General features: G+C 68.3%; 3 protein-coding genes across 5 annotated transcripts; 2 read left to right on the top strand and 1 right to left on the bottom strand.

Moving 5' to 3' along the window:
• Nucleotides 1-55: 55 nt before the first annotated feature.
• On the top strand, nucleotides 56-11600 carry NPC1L1 (NPC1 like intracellular cholesterol transporter 1). 3 transcript variants are annotated; one of them, XM_065659435.1, is made up of 19 exons: nucleotides 56-267; nucleotides 817-2345; nucleotides 2425-2525; nucleotides 2871-3043; nucleotides 3115-3243; nucleotides 3322-3504; nucleotides 4220-4337; nucleotides 5290-5417; nucleotides 5511-5642; nucleotides 5740-5829; nucleotides 6788-6978; nucleotides 7045-7172; nucleotides 7971-8091; nucleotides 8183-8238; nucleotides 8313-8463; nucleotides 9701-9932; nucleotides 10973-11086; nucleotides 11157-11319; nucleotides 11403-11600. In XM_065659435.1, exons 1-19 carry the CDS (start codon nucleotides 70-72, stop codon nucleotides 11540-11542), a joined length of 4077 nt encoding a protein of 1358 aa, XP_065515507.1. In that variant the 5' UTR covers nucleotides 56-69; the 3' UTR covers nucleotides 11543-11600. The 3 variants fall into 3 exon arrangements, with proteins under 3 accessions (XP_065515507.1, XP_065515509.1, XP_065515508.1); XM_065659436.1 differs by having other exon boundaries at nucleotides 119-267; nucleotides 4223-4337; XM_065659437.1 differs by lacking the exon at nucleotides 5511-5642 and having other exon boundaries at nucleotides 118-267.
• Nucleotides 11601-12092: 492 nt separating this feature from the next.
• Nucleotides 12093-14604, bottom strand: MRPS24 (mitochondrial ribosomal protein S24). The gene is made up of 4 exons (XM_065659439.1): nucleotides 14480-14604; nucleotides 14025-14093; nucleotides 13830-13941; nucleotides 12093-12541 (listed from the first exon to the last, which is right to left on the bottom strand). The coding sequence occupies exons 1-4, from the start codon at nucleotides 14510-14512 to the stop codon at nucleotides 12258-12260; spliced, it is 498 nt and encodes a 165-aa protein (XP_065515511.1). The 5' UTR covers nucleotides 14513-14604; the 3' UTR covers nucleotides 12093-12257.
• A 2767-nt stretch (nucleotides 14605-17371) lies between these two features.
• Nucleotides 17372-19900, top strand: SFTPB (surfactant protein B). The gene is made up of 8 exons (XM_065659330.1): nucleotides 17372-17427; nucleotides 17655-17740; nucleotides 18184-18252; nucleotides 18637-18762; nucleotides 18856-18954; nucleotides 19127-19414; nucleotides 19622-19729; nucleotides 19813-19900. Exons 1-8 carry the CDS (start codon nucleotides 17382-17384, stop codon nucleotides 19846-19848), a joined length of 858 nt encoding a protein of 285 aa, XP_065515402.1. The 5' UTR covers nucleotides 17372-17381; the 3' UTR covers nucleotides 19849-19900.
• Nucleotides 19901-20017: the final 117 nt, after the last annotated feature.

Here is a 20017-nt window from a genome sequence, read left to right as displayed (position 1 = left end):
GCCCGGCGGGGCTGTGGTGCCGGTGCCGTGCAGGGGGCACCTCCCTGGCACCGTTATCGACCGGGGTTAATGATCACAAGGGCTTTACGGCTCTGCCGGGGCCTGATTGGCTTTGGTGCCGGTCAGGCCAGACTGCACCGGTGGCACTGGGCAACCACCCTGGGACAGGGGCTCACAGGGGCCAGGTGGCACCGGCAGCACCTTGTGCCCACGATGCCGGGGGCCACCGCGCTGTCCATCGCGGTGCTGGCGGCGCTGCTGGCGCTGGTGAGTGCCTGGGGCCGGGTGAGCGGGGATGGGGGCCATGAGCAGCAGTGGGGGGGACTGGGGGGCGGACACCAGAGGGACTGGGAGCGAGGCCCGAGGCCACGGAGCTGCTGCAGGGGCTGGAGCAGCTCTGCTCTGGAGCCAGGCTGAGAGAGCTGGGCTGGGGCAGCCTGGAGAAGAGAAGGCTCCTGAAGGGGAGACCTGAGAGCAGCTCCAGTGCCTAAAGGGGCTGCAGGAAACCTGGAGAGGGGCTTGGGACAAGGGCCTGTAGGGACAGGCCAAGGGGAATGGCTTGAACCTGCCCGAGGGGAGACTGAGCTGAGCTCTTAGGCAGAAGCTCTTCCCTGGGAGGGTGCTGAGGCGCTGGCACAGGGTGCCCAGAGAAGCTGTGGCTGCCCCATCCCTGGCAGTGCTCAAGGCCAGGTTGGACACAGGGCTTGGAGCAAGCTGCTCCAGTGGAAGGGGTCCCTGCCCGTGGCAGGGCTTGGAGCTGGATGAGCTTTAAGGTCCCTTCAGCCCAACCCATCCCATGGCTCCGGCCCCCCCCAGGTGGCCCCATCGTGGACCCCCACCCACAGCGCCGGTGTCTGCGCCTTCTACGGCGAATGCGGCTACAACCCGGAGGTGAACGTGTCCCTGGTGGCCTCCAAGGTGCCCTGCGTGTCCAACACCCCCGCGCGGGAGGCCACGGGCGCGCTCCTGACGCTGCTGAGCTCCGTGTGCCCGGACCTGGTGCTCGGCGCGGCCGGGGCGCCGCGGGTGTGCTGCAGCCTGGCGCAGCTCCTGGCGCTGCAGCTCAGCGTGGCTCTGTCCAGCGCCGTGCTCGCGCGCTGCCCCGCCTGCGCCCGCAACTTCGCCAACATCCACTGCCGCAACATCTGCAGCCCCGACCAGAGCCTCTTCATCAACGTCACGCGCGCGGTGCCGGTGCAGGGCACCGCTGAGTTCGCCGTCGTCGAGTACCAGTGCTTCTACCAGCAGGAGTTCGCCGACGCCGCCTTCGCCTCGTGCCACGGCGTCCGGCTCCCGGCCACCGGCGGCTTCGCGCTGGACACCATGTGCGGGATCTACGGCGCGCAGCTCTGCACCGCGCAGCGCTGGCTCGACTTCCAAGGGGACAAGAGCAACGGGCTGGCGCCGCTGCAGATCGACTTCCACCTCGTGCCCAACGGCACGAGCCCCGGCGAGGCCCTGGAGCCGCTGCACGCGCAGGCCTGGAGCTGCAGCCAGGCCCTCAGCGACGAGGAGCAGGCGTGCTCCTGCCAGGACTGCGCCGAGTCCTGCTCCACCATCACCCCCCCGGCCGGCCCCGCGCCCCGCTTCCACATCGGCGCCGCCGACGGTGCCCTGGTGCTGTGCTCGCTGCTCTTCGCCCTCCTCGCCCTCCTCTTCCTCTTCTCCCTGTGCTGCCGGCACTGCAGCTCCAAGCAGGGGACCACGCTGCAGCCGGCCCCGGCGAGAGCCCGCGGCTGCGCGGCGCGATGGGGCGATGCCGGGCACCGGGCGCTGGCGCGGGCGTTCCAGTGGTGGGGGATGCTGGTGGCCGCGCACCCGCTGCCGGTGCTGGTGGTGGCCGTGGCGCTGGTGGCGGGGCTGTCGTCCGGGTTCCGCGCCCTGCGCCTCACCACCGACCCCGTGGAGCTGTGGTCGGCGCCGGGCAGCCGCGCGCGGCAGGAAAAGGCCTTTTACGACCAGCACTTCGGGCCCTTCCTCCGCACCAACCAGGTGATCGTGACGGCGCCGCGGCGCAACGGCTCCCGCTACGACTCGGTGCTGTTCGGTGCCAAGAACTTCAGCGCCGTGCTCTCCATGGAGGTGCTGCGGGCGGTGCTGGAGCTGCAGGAGCGGTTGGCGGCCACCACGGCGCTGGCGCCGGGCACGGGCAGGGCGGTGAGGCTGCAGGACGTGTGCTACGCGCCGCTGAACCCCGGCAGCCCCGCGCCCGCCGACTGCTGCGTCAACAGCGTCACCCAGTACTTCCAGAACAACGGCACCCACCTGGCCATGGTGGCCACGCAGCCCCACAGCAAAGGCACCGGCACCGTGGACTGGCGCGACCACCTCATCTACTGCGTCAAGTGGGTGCCGCGGCGCCGGCGCACGGGGATGGGCGCGAGGGAGCAGCGCGGTGATGGTGCCGCTGTCTGTGCCCCCCAGCTCCCCGCTGTCCTTCAAGGACATCACGGCGCTGGAGCTGAGCTGCACGGCTGACTACGGCGGCCCCGTGTTCCCCTACATCGCCTTCGGCGGCTACACCGGTGAGCAGGATGGGGCCCGCGGTGGGGTGGTCACAGCACCCCGCGGGGTTGGTGTCGTGGTGTTCAGTGGTGCAATGGCACCCGGTGAGACGCCACCCGATGGGTTGGGTGTCACCGCGCCCAAGGGAACGGCACCCCATGGGGTGTCACCCACCGGGGATGGATCTCATGTCACCCGCTGGGATGTCACCCTGCTGGGTGTCACCTGCTGGGAGGGGTGTTGTATCCCCCTATGCAATGTCACCCAGCGGGATGGGTGTCACGTCCCCCACTGGTGGGATGCCCCCATCGGGGGCCGGCGCCACGTCACCCTGAGGGCTGTCACCCACGCGCGGGTGTCCCCAGACTCGGAGTACACGGAGGCCGAGGCGCTCATCATCACCTACTCGCTCAACAACTTCCCTCGCGAGGACCCGCGGCACGAGTGGGTGCTGAGCTGGGAGAGCCGCTTCCTCCAGGTGGTCGGGGACTTCCAGCGCACCCACGGCCACGACCTCTCCGTCGCCTTCATGGCCGAGGTGAGCACCGCCGGGGGCCCGGCAGCACCCATGGGTGCCCGGCCCCCCCTCACCCACCTCCCGCCCCTCAGCGCTCGCTGGAGGACGAGATCAACCGCACCACGGGCGAGGACATCCCCATCTTCGCCATCAGCTACGCCGTGGTGTTCGCCTACATCGCGCTGGCGCTGGGCGAGTACACGGCCTGGCGCCGCGTCCCGGTGGGTGCCGGGGGGGGGGCTCCGGCTGGCGGCAGCACCTGCGGGTGCCCCGTTGGGTGCTGAGTGTCCCCATCGCAGGTGGAGTCGAAGGTGACGCTGGCGCTGGGTGGCATCGCCGTGGTCATCGGTGCCGTGTTCTCCGCCATGGGGCTGCTGGCGCTGCTGGGGCTGCCCTCGTCCCTCATCATCCTCGAGGTCGTGCCCTTCCTCATCCTCGCCGTGGGTGCCGACAACATCTTCATCTTCGTGCAGGAGTACCAGGTTGTGGGGCGCGGGGGGTGCCGTGGGGTGGGGGCACCGGGGCACCTGTGGGGATGGAGGTCCTGTGGGCATCCCCATGTCCCTGCTGTGGGTGGGGGTCCCCATGTCCCTGCTATGGGTCATGTTCCCCATGTCCCTGCTGTGGGTGGGGGTCCCCATGTCCCTGCTGTGGGTGGGGGTCCCCATGTCCCTGCTGTGGGTCAGGGTCCCCATGTCCCTGCTGTGGGTCAAGGTCCCCATGTCCCTGCTATGGGTCATGTTCCCCATGTCCCTGCTGTGGGTGGGGGTCCCCATGTCCCTGCTGTGGGTGGGGGTCCCCATGTCCCTGCTGTGGGTCAGGGTCCCCATGTCCCTGCTGTGGGCCGGGGTCCCCATGTCCCTGCTGTGGGTGGGGGTCCCCATGTCCCTCCTGTGGGTCGGGGTCCCCATGTCCCTGCTGTGGGCCGGGGTCCCCATGTCCCTGCTGTGGGCCGGGGTCCCCACGTCCCTGCTGTGGGTCAGGGTCCCCATGTCCCTGCTGTGGGTCGGGGTCCCCATGTCCCTGCTGTGGGTCGGGGTCCCCACGTCCCTGCTGTGGGTGGGGGTCCCCATGTCCCTGCTGTGGGTGGGGGTCCCCATATCCCTGCTGTGGGTGGGGGTCCCCATGTCCCTGCTGTGGGTCGGGGTCCCCATGTCCCTGCTGTGGGCCGGGGTCCCCACGTCCCTGCTGTGGCAGCAGCAGTCGCCGCGGCAGCCGGGCGAGCGGCGGGAGCACCACATCGCGCGGGTGCTGGCGCAGGTGGCCCCCAGCTTGGTGCTGTGCAGCCTCTCCGAGCTCATCTGCTTCCTGCTGGGTGAGCGGCGCGGGGGAGCACAGGGGCAGGGGCATGGGGACGAGGCAGGGGAAGGGACGGGGGGCACAGTGCTCAGAGGGGTGCCACGGGGACATGGGGGGATACGGGGGCCCCCCATCAGGCAGGGGAACCTATGGGTGCTGGGCACTGATGGCACCAGGACACTGGTGCTGGTGTCACTGGTGCTGGTGCCACCGGTGCTGGTGTCACTGGTGCTGGTGCCACTGGTGCTGGTGTCACTGGTGCTGGTGTCACTGGTGCTGGTGTCACTGGGTCCGGTGTCACTGGGTCCGGTGCCACTGGGTCCGGTGCCACTGGTGCTGGTGTCACTGGTGCTGGTGTCACTGGTTCCGGTGCCACTGGTGCTGGTGCCACTGGTTCCGGTGTCACTGGTGCTGGTGTCACTGGTTCCGGTGCCACTGGTGCTGGTGTCACTGGTGCTGGTGCCACTGGTGCTGGTGTCACTGGTGCTGGTGTCACCGGTGCCGGTGTCACTGGTGCTGGTGCCACTGGTGCTGGTGTCACTGGTTCTGGTGTCACTGGTGCTGGTGTCACTGGTGCTGGTGTCACTGGTTCCGGTGTCACTGGTGCTGGTGTCACTGGTGCCGGTGTCACTGGTCCCGGTGTCACTGGTTCCGGTGTCACTGGTGCTGGTGTCACTGGTGCTGGTGCCACTGGTGCTGGTGCCACTGGTGCTGGTGTCACTGGTTCCGGTGTCACTGGTGCTGGTGCCACCGGTGCTGGTGTCACCGGTGCCGGTGTCACTGGTGCTGGTGTCACTGGTCCTGGTGCCACTGGTTCCGGTGTCCCTGGTGCCGGTGCCGCTGGTGCTGGTGTCGCTGGTGCTGGTGTCGCTGGTTCCGGTGTCACTGGTTCTGGTGTCACCGGTGCCGGTGCCGCTGGTTCCGGTGTCACCGGTGCCGGTGTCTCCGGCCCCGCTGTGCCGGTCCAGGCGCGCTCTCCTCCATGCCCGCTGTCCGCACCTTCGCCCTCACGGCCGCCCTCGCCATCGCCTTCGATTTCCTGCTCCAGATCTCGGCCTTCGTGGCGCTGCTGGCGCTCGACGCCCGGCGCGAGGAGGTGGGGACGAGGGGGGGGTCCGGGGGGGGGGGGGGACGAGGGGGCCCCCGCGGGGGTCTCAGCGGTGACCCCGTGTCCCTGCCGTGCCCGCAGGCCTCGCGCCCGGAGCTCTGCTGCTGCTGCCGCCGGGACAAGCGCCCCGCGGGGCCGGGGCTGCGGCTGCTGCGGCCGCTGCTGCAGCGCCTGGTGCCGGGGCTGCTGCACCGCTGCGTGCGGCCCGCGATGGTGAGGGGGTCCTGGGGGGGTCCTTGGGCATCGGGGGGGGGCACTGGGGGGGGCTCAGCGGGGCGGGGGGGTCCCCTGATGGGCGCTGCTGCTGCAGGTGCTGCTCTTCCTCCTGCTCGCCTGCGCCGGGCTCTACCTGATGCTGCAGGTGCCCGTGGGGCTGGACCAGGAGCTCGCCATGCCCAAGGTGGGGCCCCCAGCCCATGGGATGGGGGGGGCTTGTGTGGGGCTGCTGGGGGCTGGGGGGGGGGTGTCACTGCGGGGGGTGGCTGCTGCAGGGCAAACAGGGGCCGGCGTGGGGCTGGAACGGCCACTTGTGGGCACAGCCTGGCCTGTGCGGGTCTGCCGGGGGGGGATGGCCCCAGGCAGGGGGCCGTGGGGACAACACAGCCCCACGCTAGGCCGCCATGGGGATGGGGTGGTCTCTGTGGGGCTGTATAGAGGCAGCACAGGGGTGGTGTGGGCACAGCGTGGTCCCTGTGGGCCTGCGGCCACGCGGGCACAGTGAGACCCCACTGAGAACTGCCAGAGCCTCTGGGGGTCGCGGTGGGTGCTGTGGTGGGTGTTGCGGTGGGTGCTGTGGTGGGTGTCACAGTGGGTGCTGTGGTGGGTGTTGCGGTGGGTGCTGTGGTTGGTGTTGCGGTGGGTGCTGTGGTGGGTGCTGTCACCGTGAGTACTGTGGTGGGTGCTGTAGTGGGTGTCGTGGTGGGTGCTGTGGTGGGTGTCATGGTGGGTGCTGTCACAGTGGGTGCTGTGGTGGGTGTCACGGTGGGTGCTGTGGTGGGTGCTGTGGTTGGTGCTGTGGTGGGTGTCACAGTGGGTGCTGTGGTGGGTGCTGTGGTTGGTGTTGCGGTGGGTGCTGTCACAGTGGGTGCTGTGGTGGGTGTCGCGGTGGGTGCTGTCACAGTGGGTGCTGTGGTGGGTGCTGTGGTGGGTGTCGCGGTGGGTGCTGTGGTGGGTGTCGCGGCGGGTGCTGTCACAGTGGGTGCTGTGGTGGGTGCTGTGGTGGGTGTCGCGGTGGGTGCTGTCACAGTGGGTGCTGTGGTGGGTGCTGTGGTGGGCGCTGTGGTGGGTGTCGCGGTGGGTGCTGTGGTGGGTGTCGCGGCGGGTGCCGGCACCCATCTGACACTCAGTGGGTGCCCCAGGACTCCTACATGCTGCAGTACTTCAGCGCCATCAACCAGTACCTGGCCGTGGGGGTCCCCACGTTCTTCGTCACCACCGAGGGCTACGACTTCTCCTCCGCAGAGGGCATCAACGGGATCTGCTCCAGCTCCGGCTGCGACAGCGACTCCCTGGGCCACACGGTGGAGATGGCCACGCGCTTCCCCAACGCGTGAGTGCGCTGCGGCGGGGGGCGGCGCGGGGCCCCCCGCGGCTCCTGAGCGCGGCCCCTGCCCAGGTCCTTCCTGGCCATCCCGGCCACCTCCTGGCTCGACGACTTCCTCGACTGGCTCAACCCCACCGGCCGCTGCTGCCGCGTCCACCTCTTCGGCAACGCCACCGGCCAGTTCTGCCCCGCCACCAGCGGTGAGGGGAGCCGGGGGCACTGTGGTGGCGGTGGGGTGGGGGGCACGGTGGCCATTGGGTGTGCGTTGGGTGCCCACCATGGTGGCCATTGGGTGTGCGTTGGGTGCCCACCATGGTGGCCATTGGGTGTACGTTGAGTGTTCATCATGGTGGCTGTTGGGTCTACATTGGGTGCTCAACATGGTGGCCGTTCGGTCTACGTTGGGTGCCTACTGAGGTGGCCATTGGGTCTAAAATGGGTGCCCACCATGGTAACCATTGTGTGTATGTCACGTGCCCAGCACAGTGGTTGTTGGGTGCACACAAAGTCCACACCATGGTGGCCATTGGGTGTATGTTGGGTGCCCACCATGGTGGCCACTGGGTGTACGTCAAATGTTCACCATGGTGGCTGTTGGGTCTACATTGGGTGCTCAACATGGTGGCCATTCGGTCTACATTGGGTGCCTACTATGGTGGCCATTTGGTCTACAATGGGTTCTCACCACGGTGCCCTCTCAGTCTACTTTGGGTGCCCACTGTGGTGGCCACTGGGTTTACAGCAGGTGCCCACCATGGTGCCCATTGGGTGTATGTTGGCTGCCCGTCATGGTGGCCATAAGGACCATCTTGGGTGTCCTCCATGGTGGCCATTGGGTGTGCGCTCGCTCTATGTCACGGTGGCCATTGGGTGTGCCTTGGGTGCTCACCGTTGTGGCCATTGCGTTTCTGTTGGGTGCACGACGGTGCCCATTGTTCACCCACTGGTGCCCCCCCCCGGGTCCCCCACAGCACCCATTGTGTCCCCCGGTCCCACAGATGACCCGAGCTGTGTCGGTGGCCAGTGCCTCAACGCGACGCGGCGCCCGACCCCGGAGGAGTTCCAGCGCTTCCTGCCCTGGTTCCTGCAGGACCGCCCCACGCTGCAGTGCGCCAAGGGGTAGGGACACGGGACGGGACGGGGGCCCTATGGGCGCACCCCCCATGCAGGGCTCCCCGAGCACCGCTCACCCCAGATCCCCTCCCCGCAGCGGCCTGGGCGCCTACGACACAGCGGTGAGCATGGACGCCAACGGCACCATCCTGGGTGAGCGCGGGGCGCGGGGCGGGTGGGTGGGTGGGTGGGTGGGTGGGTGCGGAGCTGACCCCCGCGCCCCGCAGCCACGCGGTTCATGGCCTACCAGCGCCCGCTGCGCACGGCGCAGGAGCACACGGCAGCGCTGCGGGCGGCGCGCGCCCTGGCCGAGGAGCTCACCCGCACCCTGCGGCGCGTGCCCGGCACCCAGCCCGGCTTCCGCGTCTTCCCCTACACGTGAGCAGCCGGCGCGCGGCGCGCATGGGGGCGGCGGAGTGGAGGCCGGGGTTGATGCGGCCTCGGCGTCGTGGGGACAGGGATGCGGGGCCTGGGGGTACGGGGACATGGATATGGGATGGGGGGATACGGGGATATAGGGGTATGGGACATGGGGATATGGGATATGGGGACATGGGATATGGGATATGGGGATATGGGGATATGGGGACATGGGGATATGGAATGTGGGGATATGGGATATGGGGATATGGGGACATGGGGATATGGGATATGGGGATATGGGGACATGGGGATATGGGATATGGGACTACGGGGATACAGGAATATGGGACATTGGGATATGGGGACATGGGAATATGAGGATATGGGGACATCGATATGGCATGTGGGGATACAGGGATATGGGGACATGGGGACATGGGGATATGGGATATGGGGATATGAGGATATGGGGACATGGATATGGCATGTGGGGATACAGGGATATGGGGATATGGGACATGGGGATACGGAGACGTGGGAATATGAGGATATGGGGACATGGATATGGCATGTGGGGATATGGGGATACGGGACACGGGGATATGGGATGTGGGAATATGGGGATATGGGGACATGGGAATATGAGGATATGAGGACATGGATATGGCATGTGGGGATACAGGGTACAGGGATACAGGAATATGGGATATGGGGATACAGGGATATGAGGATATGGGGGTACGGGGATATGGGACATGGGCATATGGGGACATGAAATATGAGGATGTGGGGATATGGGGATGTGGGGACATGGGCACATGGATATGGGATGTGGGGATATGAGAACATGGGGACATGCGGATATAGGGACAGGGACACGAGGACAAGGGGCACGCACTGCACCGGGACCCGATGCTGACACTGGTGACAACTGAGCTGTGGGTGCAGCAGCGCGCGGCAGGGAGCGGCTGCTCCACTGCCTGCAAGGAGGATGGAGGGGGGCTTGGGACAAGGGCCTGCAGGGACAGGCCAAGGGGAACGGCTTGAACCTGCCCGAGGGGAGACTGAGCTGAGCTCTTAGGCAGAAGCTCTTCCCTGTGAGGGTGCTGAGGCGCTGGCACAGGGTGCCCAGAGAAGCTGTGGCTGCCCCATCCCTGGCAGTGCTCAAGGCCGGGTTGGACACAGGGGCTTGGAGCTGCTCTATGGAAGGGGTCCGTGCCCGGGCAGGGGCTGGAGCTGGGTCCCTCCCCAGGGTGACCTACGTGTACTACGAGCAGTACCTGACGGTGGTGGCCGAGGGCCTGGTGACGCTGGGGCTGTGCCTGGTGCCCACCTTCCTGGTGTCCTTCCTGCTGCTGGGCATGGACCTGCGCTCCAGCGCCGCCACGCTCCTCACCATCGCCATGATCCTGGTGGACACCGTGGGCGCCATGGCCCTGTGGGACATCCCCTACAACGCCGTGGCCCTCATCAACCTGGTGGCGGTGCGGGGACGGGACCGGGGGGTGTCTGGGGGTGCCATGGGTGTCTGTGGGTGCAATGGGTGACACTGGGGTGTCACAGGGGTGCCGCTGGGTGTTTGTGGGTGCAATGGGTGACACTGGGGTGTCACAGGGGTGCCACTGGGTGTTTGTGGGTGCAATGGGTGATGCTGGGGTGCCACTGGGTGTCTGTGGGTGCAATGGGTGACACTGGGGTGTCACAGGGGTGCCACTGGGTGTTTGTGGGTGCAATGGGTGATGCTGGGGTGCCACTGGGTGTCTGTGGGTGCAATGGGTGACACTGGGGTGTCACAGGGGTGCCGCTGGGTGTTTGTGGATGCCATGGGTGTCACAGGGGTGCCACTGGGTGTCTGTGGGTGCAATGGGTGATAGTGGGGTGTCACAGGGGTGCCATTGAGTCTCCGGGGTGTCTGTGGGTGCCATGGGTGTCTCTGGGGTGTCACAGGGGTGCCACTGGGTGTCTGTGGGTGCAATGGGTGACACTGGGGTGTCACAGGGGTGCCACTGGGTGTCTGTGGGTGCAATGGGTGATGCTGGGGTGTCACAGTGGGTGCCATTGAGTCTCTGGGGTGTCACAAGGGGTGCCATTGGGTGTCTGTGGGTGCAATGGGTGACACTGGGGTGTCACAGGGGTGCCACTGGGTGTCTGTGGGTGCAATGGGTGATGCTGGGGTGTCACAGTGGGTGCCATTGAGTCTCTGGGGTGTCACAAGGGGTGCCATTGGGTGTCTGTGGGTGCAATGGGTGACACTGGGGTGTCACAGGGGTGCCACTGGGTGTCTGTGGGTGCAATGGGTGTCTCTGGGGTGTCACAGGGGTGCCACTGGGTGTCTGTGGGTGCAATGGGTGATGCTGGGGTGTCACAGTGGGTGCCATTGGGTGTCTGTGGGTGCCATGGGTGATACTGGGGTGTCACAGGGGTGCCACTGGGTGTCTGTGGGTGCCATGGGTGATACTGGGGTGTCACAGGGGTGCCATTGGGTGTCTGTGGGTGCCATTGGGTGTCTCTGGTGTCCCCCCAGGCCGTGGGTGTCTCCGTGGAGTTCGTGTCCCACCTCACCTACGCCTTCGCCCACAGCCGCCAGCGCGGGCGCGTGGCTCGCGCCGCCGATGCCACCGTCACCATGGGCAGCAAGGTGGGACCGGGCTGCGCGGGGACCCCAGGGGCGCCGCAAGGGGCCCCGGTGACCCCGCTGTCCCCCGCAGGTGGTGGCCGGGGTGGCCATGACCAACCTGCCCGGCATCGTGGTGCTGGCCTTCGCCAAGGCCCAGCTCATCCAGGTCTTCTTCTTCCGCCTCAACCTCATCATCACGCTGCTGGGGCTGGCGCACGGGCTGCTCTTCCTGCCCGTGCTGCTCAGCTACATGGGTACGGCGACACCCACCGACACCCACCGACACCCACCGACACCCTCCCACTGCCCCCTCACTGTCCCCCCGTTGTCCCCACAGGACCCAGCCCGCGGGGGACCCCGTCGGGGCTCACAACGGGGGACGTGGTGGTGTCGACGCTCCCCGGCCCCGGCTCTGGGCAGCGGAACAAGGAGCAGGAGCAGGAGCAGGGCAAGGTCCCTGGCCCCAGGCAGGGCTGAGCCCGCGCCCCCCTCGTGCCCCTCCCCGGGCTCTATTTAAACTGGTTTCTGAGCCTCAGCACTGGGTGTCACTGGGACGGGCTCTGAAGCGTCACCAGGGGATGTGGGGACGGGACGTGTGGGGCGCATGGACACCGCAGGGACGGGGCTGTAGGGCACCATGGGGCTGGGGCACAAGGGCACCATGAGGCTGATGGGGGGCAGATGGACACCGGGACCCATGGGTGCTGTGGGGATGGGGATGTGTGGGGCATACGATGATGCTCATGGGGATGGTGCCATGTGGGGCACACGGGGCCCGCAGGCACCTGCGGGGACAAGGATGTGCAGGACACTGAGGGACAGGGCCATTGAGACCCTGGGTGCTGTGGGACCAGGGATGCGCACAGGGGCTCTGCAGGGTTAAGGCCATGTGGGGCCCAGGGACATTGAGGGGCCACATGGGTCCCGCAGGCACTTGTGGGACACAAGGACACGGAAGGGGGGGACGGGGCCGCGTGGGGGGCGCGGGCTTTCGGGGTTAAGAACGTGGGGCACACGGACAGCGGGCTGAGGGAGCCGCGTGGGCTTCACGGGCTTTGTACACCGAAGGCCACGAGGGGCCCGCGGGGACACGGGCGTGCGGCACCGGGGGACAGGGCCACGGCGGCCACGGCGCTGTGAGGCCGGGGATGCGCCAGCGGCCACGGCGGGCCCGGTGCAGCGGCGCGGGCGCTCACAGGTGTTTGTAGACGGGCGGCGCGGGCAGCGTGAGCAGCTCCAGGCGCACGGGGCTGCGGTAGAAGGCCCCCAGCAGCGCCTCGGCGTAGCCCTGCAGGAACAGGAGCTGCGGCGGCGGCAGCGCCCGCGCCAGCACCGCGCTCACCAGCAGCGCCCGCCCGCGGCGCCGCAGCACGAGCGGGGCCAGCAGCACCCCCGGGAAGGTCCCGCGCAGGAAGCGCCGCACGAACGCGTCCTCCAGCGCGCGCTGCGCAGCGCCCGGCTCCGCGCAAAGGTTCCCTGCGGCGGCGCCGCGTGAGCGCGCACCGGCACCGGCACCCGAACCGTGACCGGCCCCCCCGCAACCACTGCCCCCACAGCCCCATGGCGCCCCACACGTCCCATTGCCCACCATTCCCATTGCCCCCCGCACAGCCCCATGGTGCCCCATGGCCACAGAACCCTCGTGCCCCACATGTCCCATTGCCCACCATTCCCATTGCCCCACACACAGCCCCATGGCGCCCCACACGTCCCATTGCCCACCATTCCCATTGCCCGCACAGCCCCATGGTGCCCCATGGCCACAGAACCCTCGTGCCCCACACATCCCATTGCCCACCATTCCCATTGCCCCACACAGCCCCATGGTGCCCCATGGCCACAGCACCCTCGTGCCCCACACGTCCCATTGCCCACCATTCCCATTGCCCGCACAGCCCCATGGTGCCCCACACGTCCCATTGCCCACCATTCCCATTGCCCCCTGCACAGCCCCATGGTGCCCCATGGTGCCCCATGGCCACAGCACCCTCGTGCCCCACACGTCCCATTGCCCACCATTCCCATTGCCCCACACAGCCCCATGGTGCCCCATGGCCACAGAACCCTCATGCCCCACATGTCCCATTGCCCACCATTCCCATTGCCCGCACAGCCCCATGGTGCCCCATGGTGCCCCATGGCCACAGCCCCCTCATGCCCCACACGTCCCATTGCCCACCATTCCCATTGCCCCCCCGCACAGCCCTATGGTGCCCCATGGCCACAGCCCCCTTGTGCCCCACACGTCCCATTGCCCACCATTCCCATTGCCCCACACAGCCCCATGGTGCCCCATAGTCCAATCTCCACAGCACCCTCATGCCCCACACATCCCATTCCCCACCGTGCCCCTGCACCCCCCACACCCCCAGGACACCAAGGAGCCCCACACGTCCCCATCCCCTGGCACCACATTTCTCCATGCCCCCCGTGTCCCCACCCTGCCAAGCCCCACACCTGAGTCCCCAAAGTACCCACGTGCCCCACACATCCCGTCCCCCACCATTCCCATTGCCCCACACACACCCCCATGGTGCCCCATAGTCCAATCTCCACAGCCCCACACATCCCATTCCCCACCGTGCCCATTGCCCCACACACCCCCATGGTGCCCCATAGCCCATCTTCCCAGCACCCTCGTGCCCCACACATCTCCCATCCCCACCACGCCTGAGTGTCCCGTCCCCACGTGCCCCACACGTCCCCACAGCACCCCAAGCCCTGGGACCCCCCCGCACCCCACACATCGCAGTGTGGGACCCACCGGTGTGCAGCGAGAGCCATCCCTTGCGGTGCCCGATGTAGTGGGGCCCGTGGGCCTGCTCGTACGTCACTGGCTTGTCCCCCTTCCCCACGCGCACCCGCCCGGCACGAGCCTGGGGGGCAGCGCTATGGGGTGACCCACAGAGAGCCTGGGGGGGCCCACGGAGAGCTGTGGGGCAGGGGGGACCCGCTTTACCTTGAGGCAGGGGGGGGTGCAGTGCAGGTGCCGGCTGCCATCGGGGGCAGGGCGGGTGTGGGGCAGTGCCTGTGGGGAGGCAATGGGTGAGGGGTCCCCTCCGCCACCCGGCAGAGGCCCCAGTGCCCCCCATGCCCGGTGCCCCCCATCCCTGTGCCCCCCATCCCTGTGCCCCCCATCGCTCCCCCACTGCCCCAATGCCCTCCCCATCCCATGGCCCTGTGCCCACTGCCCCCAGCGCCCCCATAGCGGGTGCCCCCCATCCCCATGCCCCCCCCATAGCCCGTGTCTCTGGTGCCCCCCCCTCCGTGCCCCCTATGACCAGAGTACACGGAGCCCCCCCAGGCCTGGAGCCCCCCCCGCTCCCCCACACCCAGACCCCCCCCCCCCCGCTGTTCCCGGTGCTCCCGGAGCCCCCCCCCCCGCTGTTCCCGGTGCTCCCGTCCCGTCCCTACCCTCAGGGCCCGGACGACCGCGGGCGCCGCCATCTTGACCCGGGGCTGTGGTGGCAGCGGCGGCGTCAGCGCCCCCTGGCGGCTGGAGGCCGCGGGGGAGGACTCCGGTGGTGCTGCGGGAGGGGTAATGGGGGCCCGGGGGGGATAACGGGGGCTATGGGGGGGTACCGGGAACGCGGGGGATACTGGGAGGGTAATGGGGGCACTGGGAGATACTGGGAGATACTGGGGGATACCGGGGTGCGGGTCCCCAGTGTCCCCTTGGTCTCCCCTCTGTCCCCCCAGCGTCCCCCATTCACTGTGGGGGGACCCCGCAGCCCCTGTCTGGGTGCGGTGGGGTTGGGGGGGCCCTTCCCGATGGTGCCACCCCCCGTGGGGCCGTGAAGGGGGACACGGGGATACGGGGAAACATGGGGAGAGGGGGGCAGGGAACAGGGGATACGGGGTGTGGGGTGTGGGGTGTGGGGTGTGGGATATGGGGTATGGGATATGGGGTATGGGGTATGGGGTATGGGATATGGGGTATGGGGTATGGGATATGGGGTATGGGGTATGGGATATGGGGTATGGGGTGTGGGGTATGGGGTGTGGGATATGGGGTATGGGGTATGGGGTATGGGGTGTGGGGTGTGGGATATGGGGTATGGGGTATGGGGTATGGGGTATGGGGTGTGGGATATGGGGTATGGGGTATGGGGTATGGGGTATGGGGTATGGGGTATGGGGTGTGGGATATGGGGTATGGGGTGTGGGATATGGGGTATGGGGTATGGGGTATGGGGTATGGGGTATGGGGTATGGGATATGGGGTATGGGGTATGGGATATGGGGTATGGGATATGGGGTATGGGGTGTGGGATATGGGGTATGGGGTATGGGGTATGGGGTATGGGGTATGGGGTGTGGGATATGGGGTATGGGGTGTGGGATATGGGGTATGGGGTGTGGGATATGGGGTATGGGGTATGGGGTATGGGGTATGGGGTATGGGGTATGGGGTATGGGGTGTGGGATATGGGGTATGGGGTGTGGGATATGGGGTATGGGATATGGGGTATGGGGTGTGGGATATGGGGTATGGGGTATGGGGTATGGGGTGTGGGATATGGGGTATGGGGTATGGGGTATGGGGTATGGGGTATGGGGTATGGGGTATGGGGTATGGGGTGTGGGATATGGGGTATGGGGTATGGGGTATGGGGTGTGGGATATGGGGTATGGGGTGTGGGGTATGGGGTATGGGGTATGGGGTATGGGGTATGGGATATGGGGTATGGGGTATGGGGTATGGGGTATGGGGTATGGGGTATGGGATATGGGGTATGGGGTATGGGATATGGGGTATGGGGTATGGGGTATGGGATATGGGGTATGGGATATGGGGTATGGGGTGTGGGATATGGGGTATGGGGTATGGGGGTGACCCCCGGGTCCATGCCCCTTCTGTGTCCCGGCGCTGCTGCTCTTGGGCCCTGAGGGTGCCCCCGGCCCCCAGCATGGCCCCACCCGGGTGGCAGGGACAAGGGCACAGGGGCACCCATGGGGACAGGGGGAGCCACGAGGCTGGGGGGCAATGGGGGGGCAATGGGGGGCAAAGGGGCACTGGCGCAATGGGGGCAATGGGGGCAATGGGGGCAGTGGGGGCAATGGGGGCAATGGGGGGGCAATGGGGGGGCAATGGGGGGGCAATGGGGGGGCAATGGGGGGCAAATGGGGGGGCAATGGGGGCAATGGGGGCAGTGGGGGGGCGATAGGGACTTAGAGGGGCCCCTCCCCCCGTGACCCTCCGCGCGCAGCCCCCCCCGCCCGGCCCCGCCGCGCCCCTGCACGAGAGCCCTCGAGTGGGGGCGGGGCCCTGCCGGGAACGGGAGGGGATGGGGAGGGGGAGGGGGGCACCCATGGGTGCTGGGGGGGGAGGGGAATGGGGCCATGGAGGTGGGAGAGGCGGGGGGGCCGCGGGGGGGCCGGGACACGGGGGCTTGTGGGGACAGGGAGCGGGCCGGGGGGTGGGGGCCATGGGGCCACGGTGCCCGCAGGCGCCCCAGCCCCGCTGTCCCCTGTGCCCCAGCACCAGCGGCGCTCAGGACACCCAATGTGCCCCCGTGTCCCCCCATAGCCCCCGTGTCCCCCCATAGCCCCCGTGTCCCCCCATAGCCCCGTGTCCCCCCATAGCCCCCGTGTCCCCCCATAGCCCCGTGTCCCCCCATAGCCCCGTGTCCCCCATAGCCCCGTGTCCCCCCATAGCCCCCGTGTCCCCCCATAGCCCCGTGTCCCCCCATAGCCCCCGTGTCCCCCCCATAGCCCCCGTGTCCCCCCATAGCCCCCGTGTCCCCTTGTGGCCCCCATGTCCCATATCCCCATATCCCCCTATCCCCATGTCCCCATATACCCCCATCCTCTTATACCCTTATCCCCATATCCCCTTATCCTCATGTCCCATATCCCCATATCCCCATATCCTATATCCCCCTATCCCCATATCCCCATGTCCCCATATCCCCATATCCCCCTATACCCTTATCCCCATATCCCCCTATCCTCAAGTCCCATGTTCCCATATCCCCATATCCCTCTATCCCCATACCCTATATCCCCCTATCCCCATATCCCTATGTCCCCCTTTACCCTTATCCCCATATCCCCCTATCCTCATGTCCCATATTCCCATACCCTATATCCCCCTATGCCCCTATCCCCATATCCCCGTGTCCCCCATCCCCATGTCCCCCATCCCCACATCCCTCTGTCCCCATATCCTATATCCCCCTATTTCCCCATCCCCATATCCCTTCCCCCCCCCCCCCCCATCCCCCCCCGGCCGCTCCCCTCCCCCCCCCCGCCCGCCCCTGCCCCACGTGCCCGGGGCTATAAAGAAGCGGCGGCGCCCGGCGCTGGCACCGCCATGGCCCGAGCCCCGGCGCTGCTGGCGCTGCTCTGCGCAGCCGCAGGTACCGCGGGGGGACCCCCCCGACAGGGCCCCTATGGGGGGACCCACACTGGGGGGGCAGAGTCTGGGTCCCTTCTGGGGTCTTGGGTTGGGCGGATATGGAGGGCGTTGGGGGGTGTCGGGGGTGTTGGGGGGCGTTGGGGGTTTGGAAGGGGTGTTGGGGGGTGTTTGGGGGGGCTGGGGGTCCCGGTGTGGGTCTGACGGTGGCCGCAGGGTTTGGGGTGCCAGGGGGGGTCTATGGGGTGCCCCCCCCCACCCGGTGCCAGAGCGGAGACACGGAGCTGAGCTGCCAGGACTGGGCCCCTCCCGGCACGGTAAGAACCAGGAGCACCCAAATAGCACCCAAATAGCACCCAAATAGCACCCAAACAGCACCCAAATAGCACCCAAACAGCACCCAAATAGCACCCAAATAGCACCCAAACAGCACCCACAGCACCCAAACAGCACCCAAATAGCACCCAAATAGCACCCACCAGTACCTAACCCAGCACCCGTGTCCCCATGGACCCCCAGGTCCCCATGAGCCCATCCCCATGTCCCGCACAGCCCCTGCCCCTGTCCCCACACACAAACATGTCCCCCATAGCCCCATAGCCCCATGGCCCCATGGCCCATGTCCCTGTGTCCCTTCTCCATGCCCCATGTCCCCACTCCATGGCCCCATATCCCAGCTCCATGTCCCGCGTCCCCGTACCCACATATCCCCATATCCCACATCCCCGTCCCACGCGCCCCCATCCCGCTCTCCCCACAGGACATGTGCGCCAGCTGCCAGCAGGTCATCGCCCTCCTCATCCGCATGGCCAACGAGTCGGCCACCAAGGTGCCCATGGGGACATGGGGTGGCCATAAGGGTGCCGCGATGCTCATGGTGGTGCCCATAGCGGTGCCATGGTGCCTATGGCGGTGCCCATGGTGGTGCCCATGGCGGTGTCACGGTGCCCATGGTGGTGCCCATGGCGGTGTCACGGTGCCCATGGCGGTGTCACGGTGCCCATGGCGGTGCCCATGGCGGTGTCACGGTGCCCATGGCAGTGTCACGGTGCCTATGGCGGTGCCCATGGCGGTGTCACGGTGCCCATGGCGGTGCCATGGTGCCTATGGCGGTGCCCATGGCGGTGTCACGGTGCCCATGGCGGTGCCCATGGCGGTGTCACGGTGCCCATGGCGGTGCCCATGGCGGTGACGCGCCGGTGTCGTGGCGCAGGCGGCGGTGGAGGGGTTCCTGTGGCACGAGTGCGCGGCGCTGCCGGTGCCCGCCATGGTGCCGCCGTGCCAGGAGCTGATGCACCAGTACTGGAGCCTGCTCCTCACCGACATCGAGGGGCGCCTCGTGAGTGCCACCCATGGGTGCTGCGGGGCAGTGGGGACCCCTCGGGGTGCGGGGGGCTCACTCTGCCCCCCCCTCCCTTTACTCCCCCCCCAGAAGCCCTCGGCCGTGTGCGCCCGCCTGGAGCTGTGCCCGGGGCAGGCGGGGGGGGGCCCGGCCCTGTCCCTGCTGGAGGCGGTGCAGAACCGGCCGCAGGTACCGGGGGGGCCGGGGGGGGCCGGGGGGTACCCGGGGGTGAGGGGGGGGGCGGGGGGTGCCGATGGGTGGGGGCGGGGCCGCGGGTGCCGGTGGGGGCGGGCGGATCGGGACCGATGGGTGGGGGCGGGGGCGCGGGCTCCCGCCAGCCCCGGTGACGCGCGCCCGGCAGGGGGCGCTGCCGGTGCCGCGCTGCTGGCTGTGCCGCTCGCTGGTGGCGCGCTTGGAGGCGGCGGTGCCGCGCGCGCGCGTGGCCGAGGCCGTGGCCGCGCTGTGCCGCGCGCTCCCGCTGGCGGCGGCGGGCGCGTGCCAGTGCCTCGCGCAGCGCTACGCGGCCCTCGCGCTGGAGCGCGCCCTCGCGCGCCTCGGGCCCGCGCTGCTCTGCCGCGCGCTGCTCGGCTGCCGCCAGGAGGCGCCAACGCCGCGGGAACTGCGCGCCCCCGCGGAGGGAGGAGACGGGGTGAGCGCGGGAGCGCGCGCGGGGGGGGGGGGAGAAGGGGAGGGGAGGGGGAGCGACACAGGGCACGGGGGGGGGGGTGGGGCCGGGACCGGGCACCCAAGGGGGGGGTCCCTGGGTGGCACCGGGAGCGAGGGTGCCCCCACAGCCCCGGGGGGGGGCGCACCCACGGGGACGGCCCTGACCCCCGTGCCCGGTCCCCCCCTGCAGGACCTGGCTCCTGTCCCCCCCCCCCTCGAGCTGTCCCCGAGGCTGGGTCCCTGTGTCCTGGGCCCCACTTACTGGTGCTCCAGCCCCGCGGCCGCGCAGCGCTGCCAGGTGAGGGGGGGCAAGGGGACGGGAAGGGAGCAGGGGGACAAGGGGGTGTTCTGTGCCCCCCCCTCACCCCCTGCTCCCCCCAGGCCCTGCAGCACTGCCAGGAGCACGTCTGGCTCTAGGGGACACCCGGAGCCCCCCCAGCACCGCAATAAAGCTTCCGCATTGCCCGGCCTCAGTGTGCCCCACGTGTGGGTGTTTGGGGTGGCGAAGGGGGGAGACGGCACCTCCCAGAAGCTGCATAAACCACAACCCCCCCCAAGCAACCCCAATGAAGAGGAAGGGGAAACT

This window comes from Lathamus discolor, chromosome 22 (assembly GCF_037157495.1).
Source record: "Lathamus discolor isolate bLatDis1 chromosome 22, bLatDis1.hap1, whole genome shotgun sequence".
Classification (NCBI taxonomy): Eukaryota; Metazoa; Chordata; class Aves; order Psittaciformes; family Psittacidae; genus Lathamus; species Lathamus discolor.
This window is presented reverse-complemented; position numbering and strand designations above follow the sequence as displayed.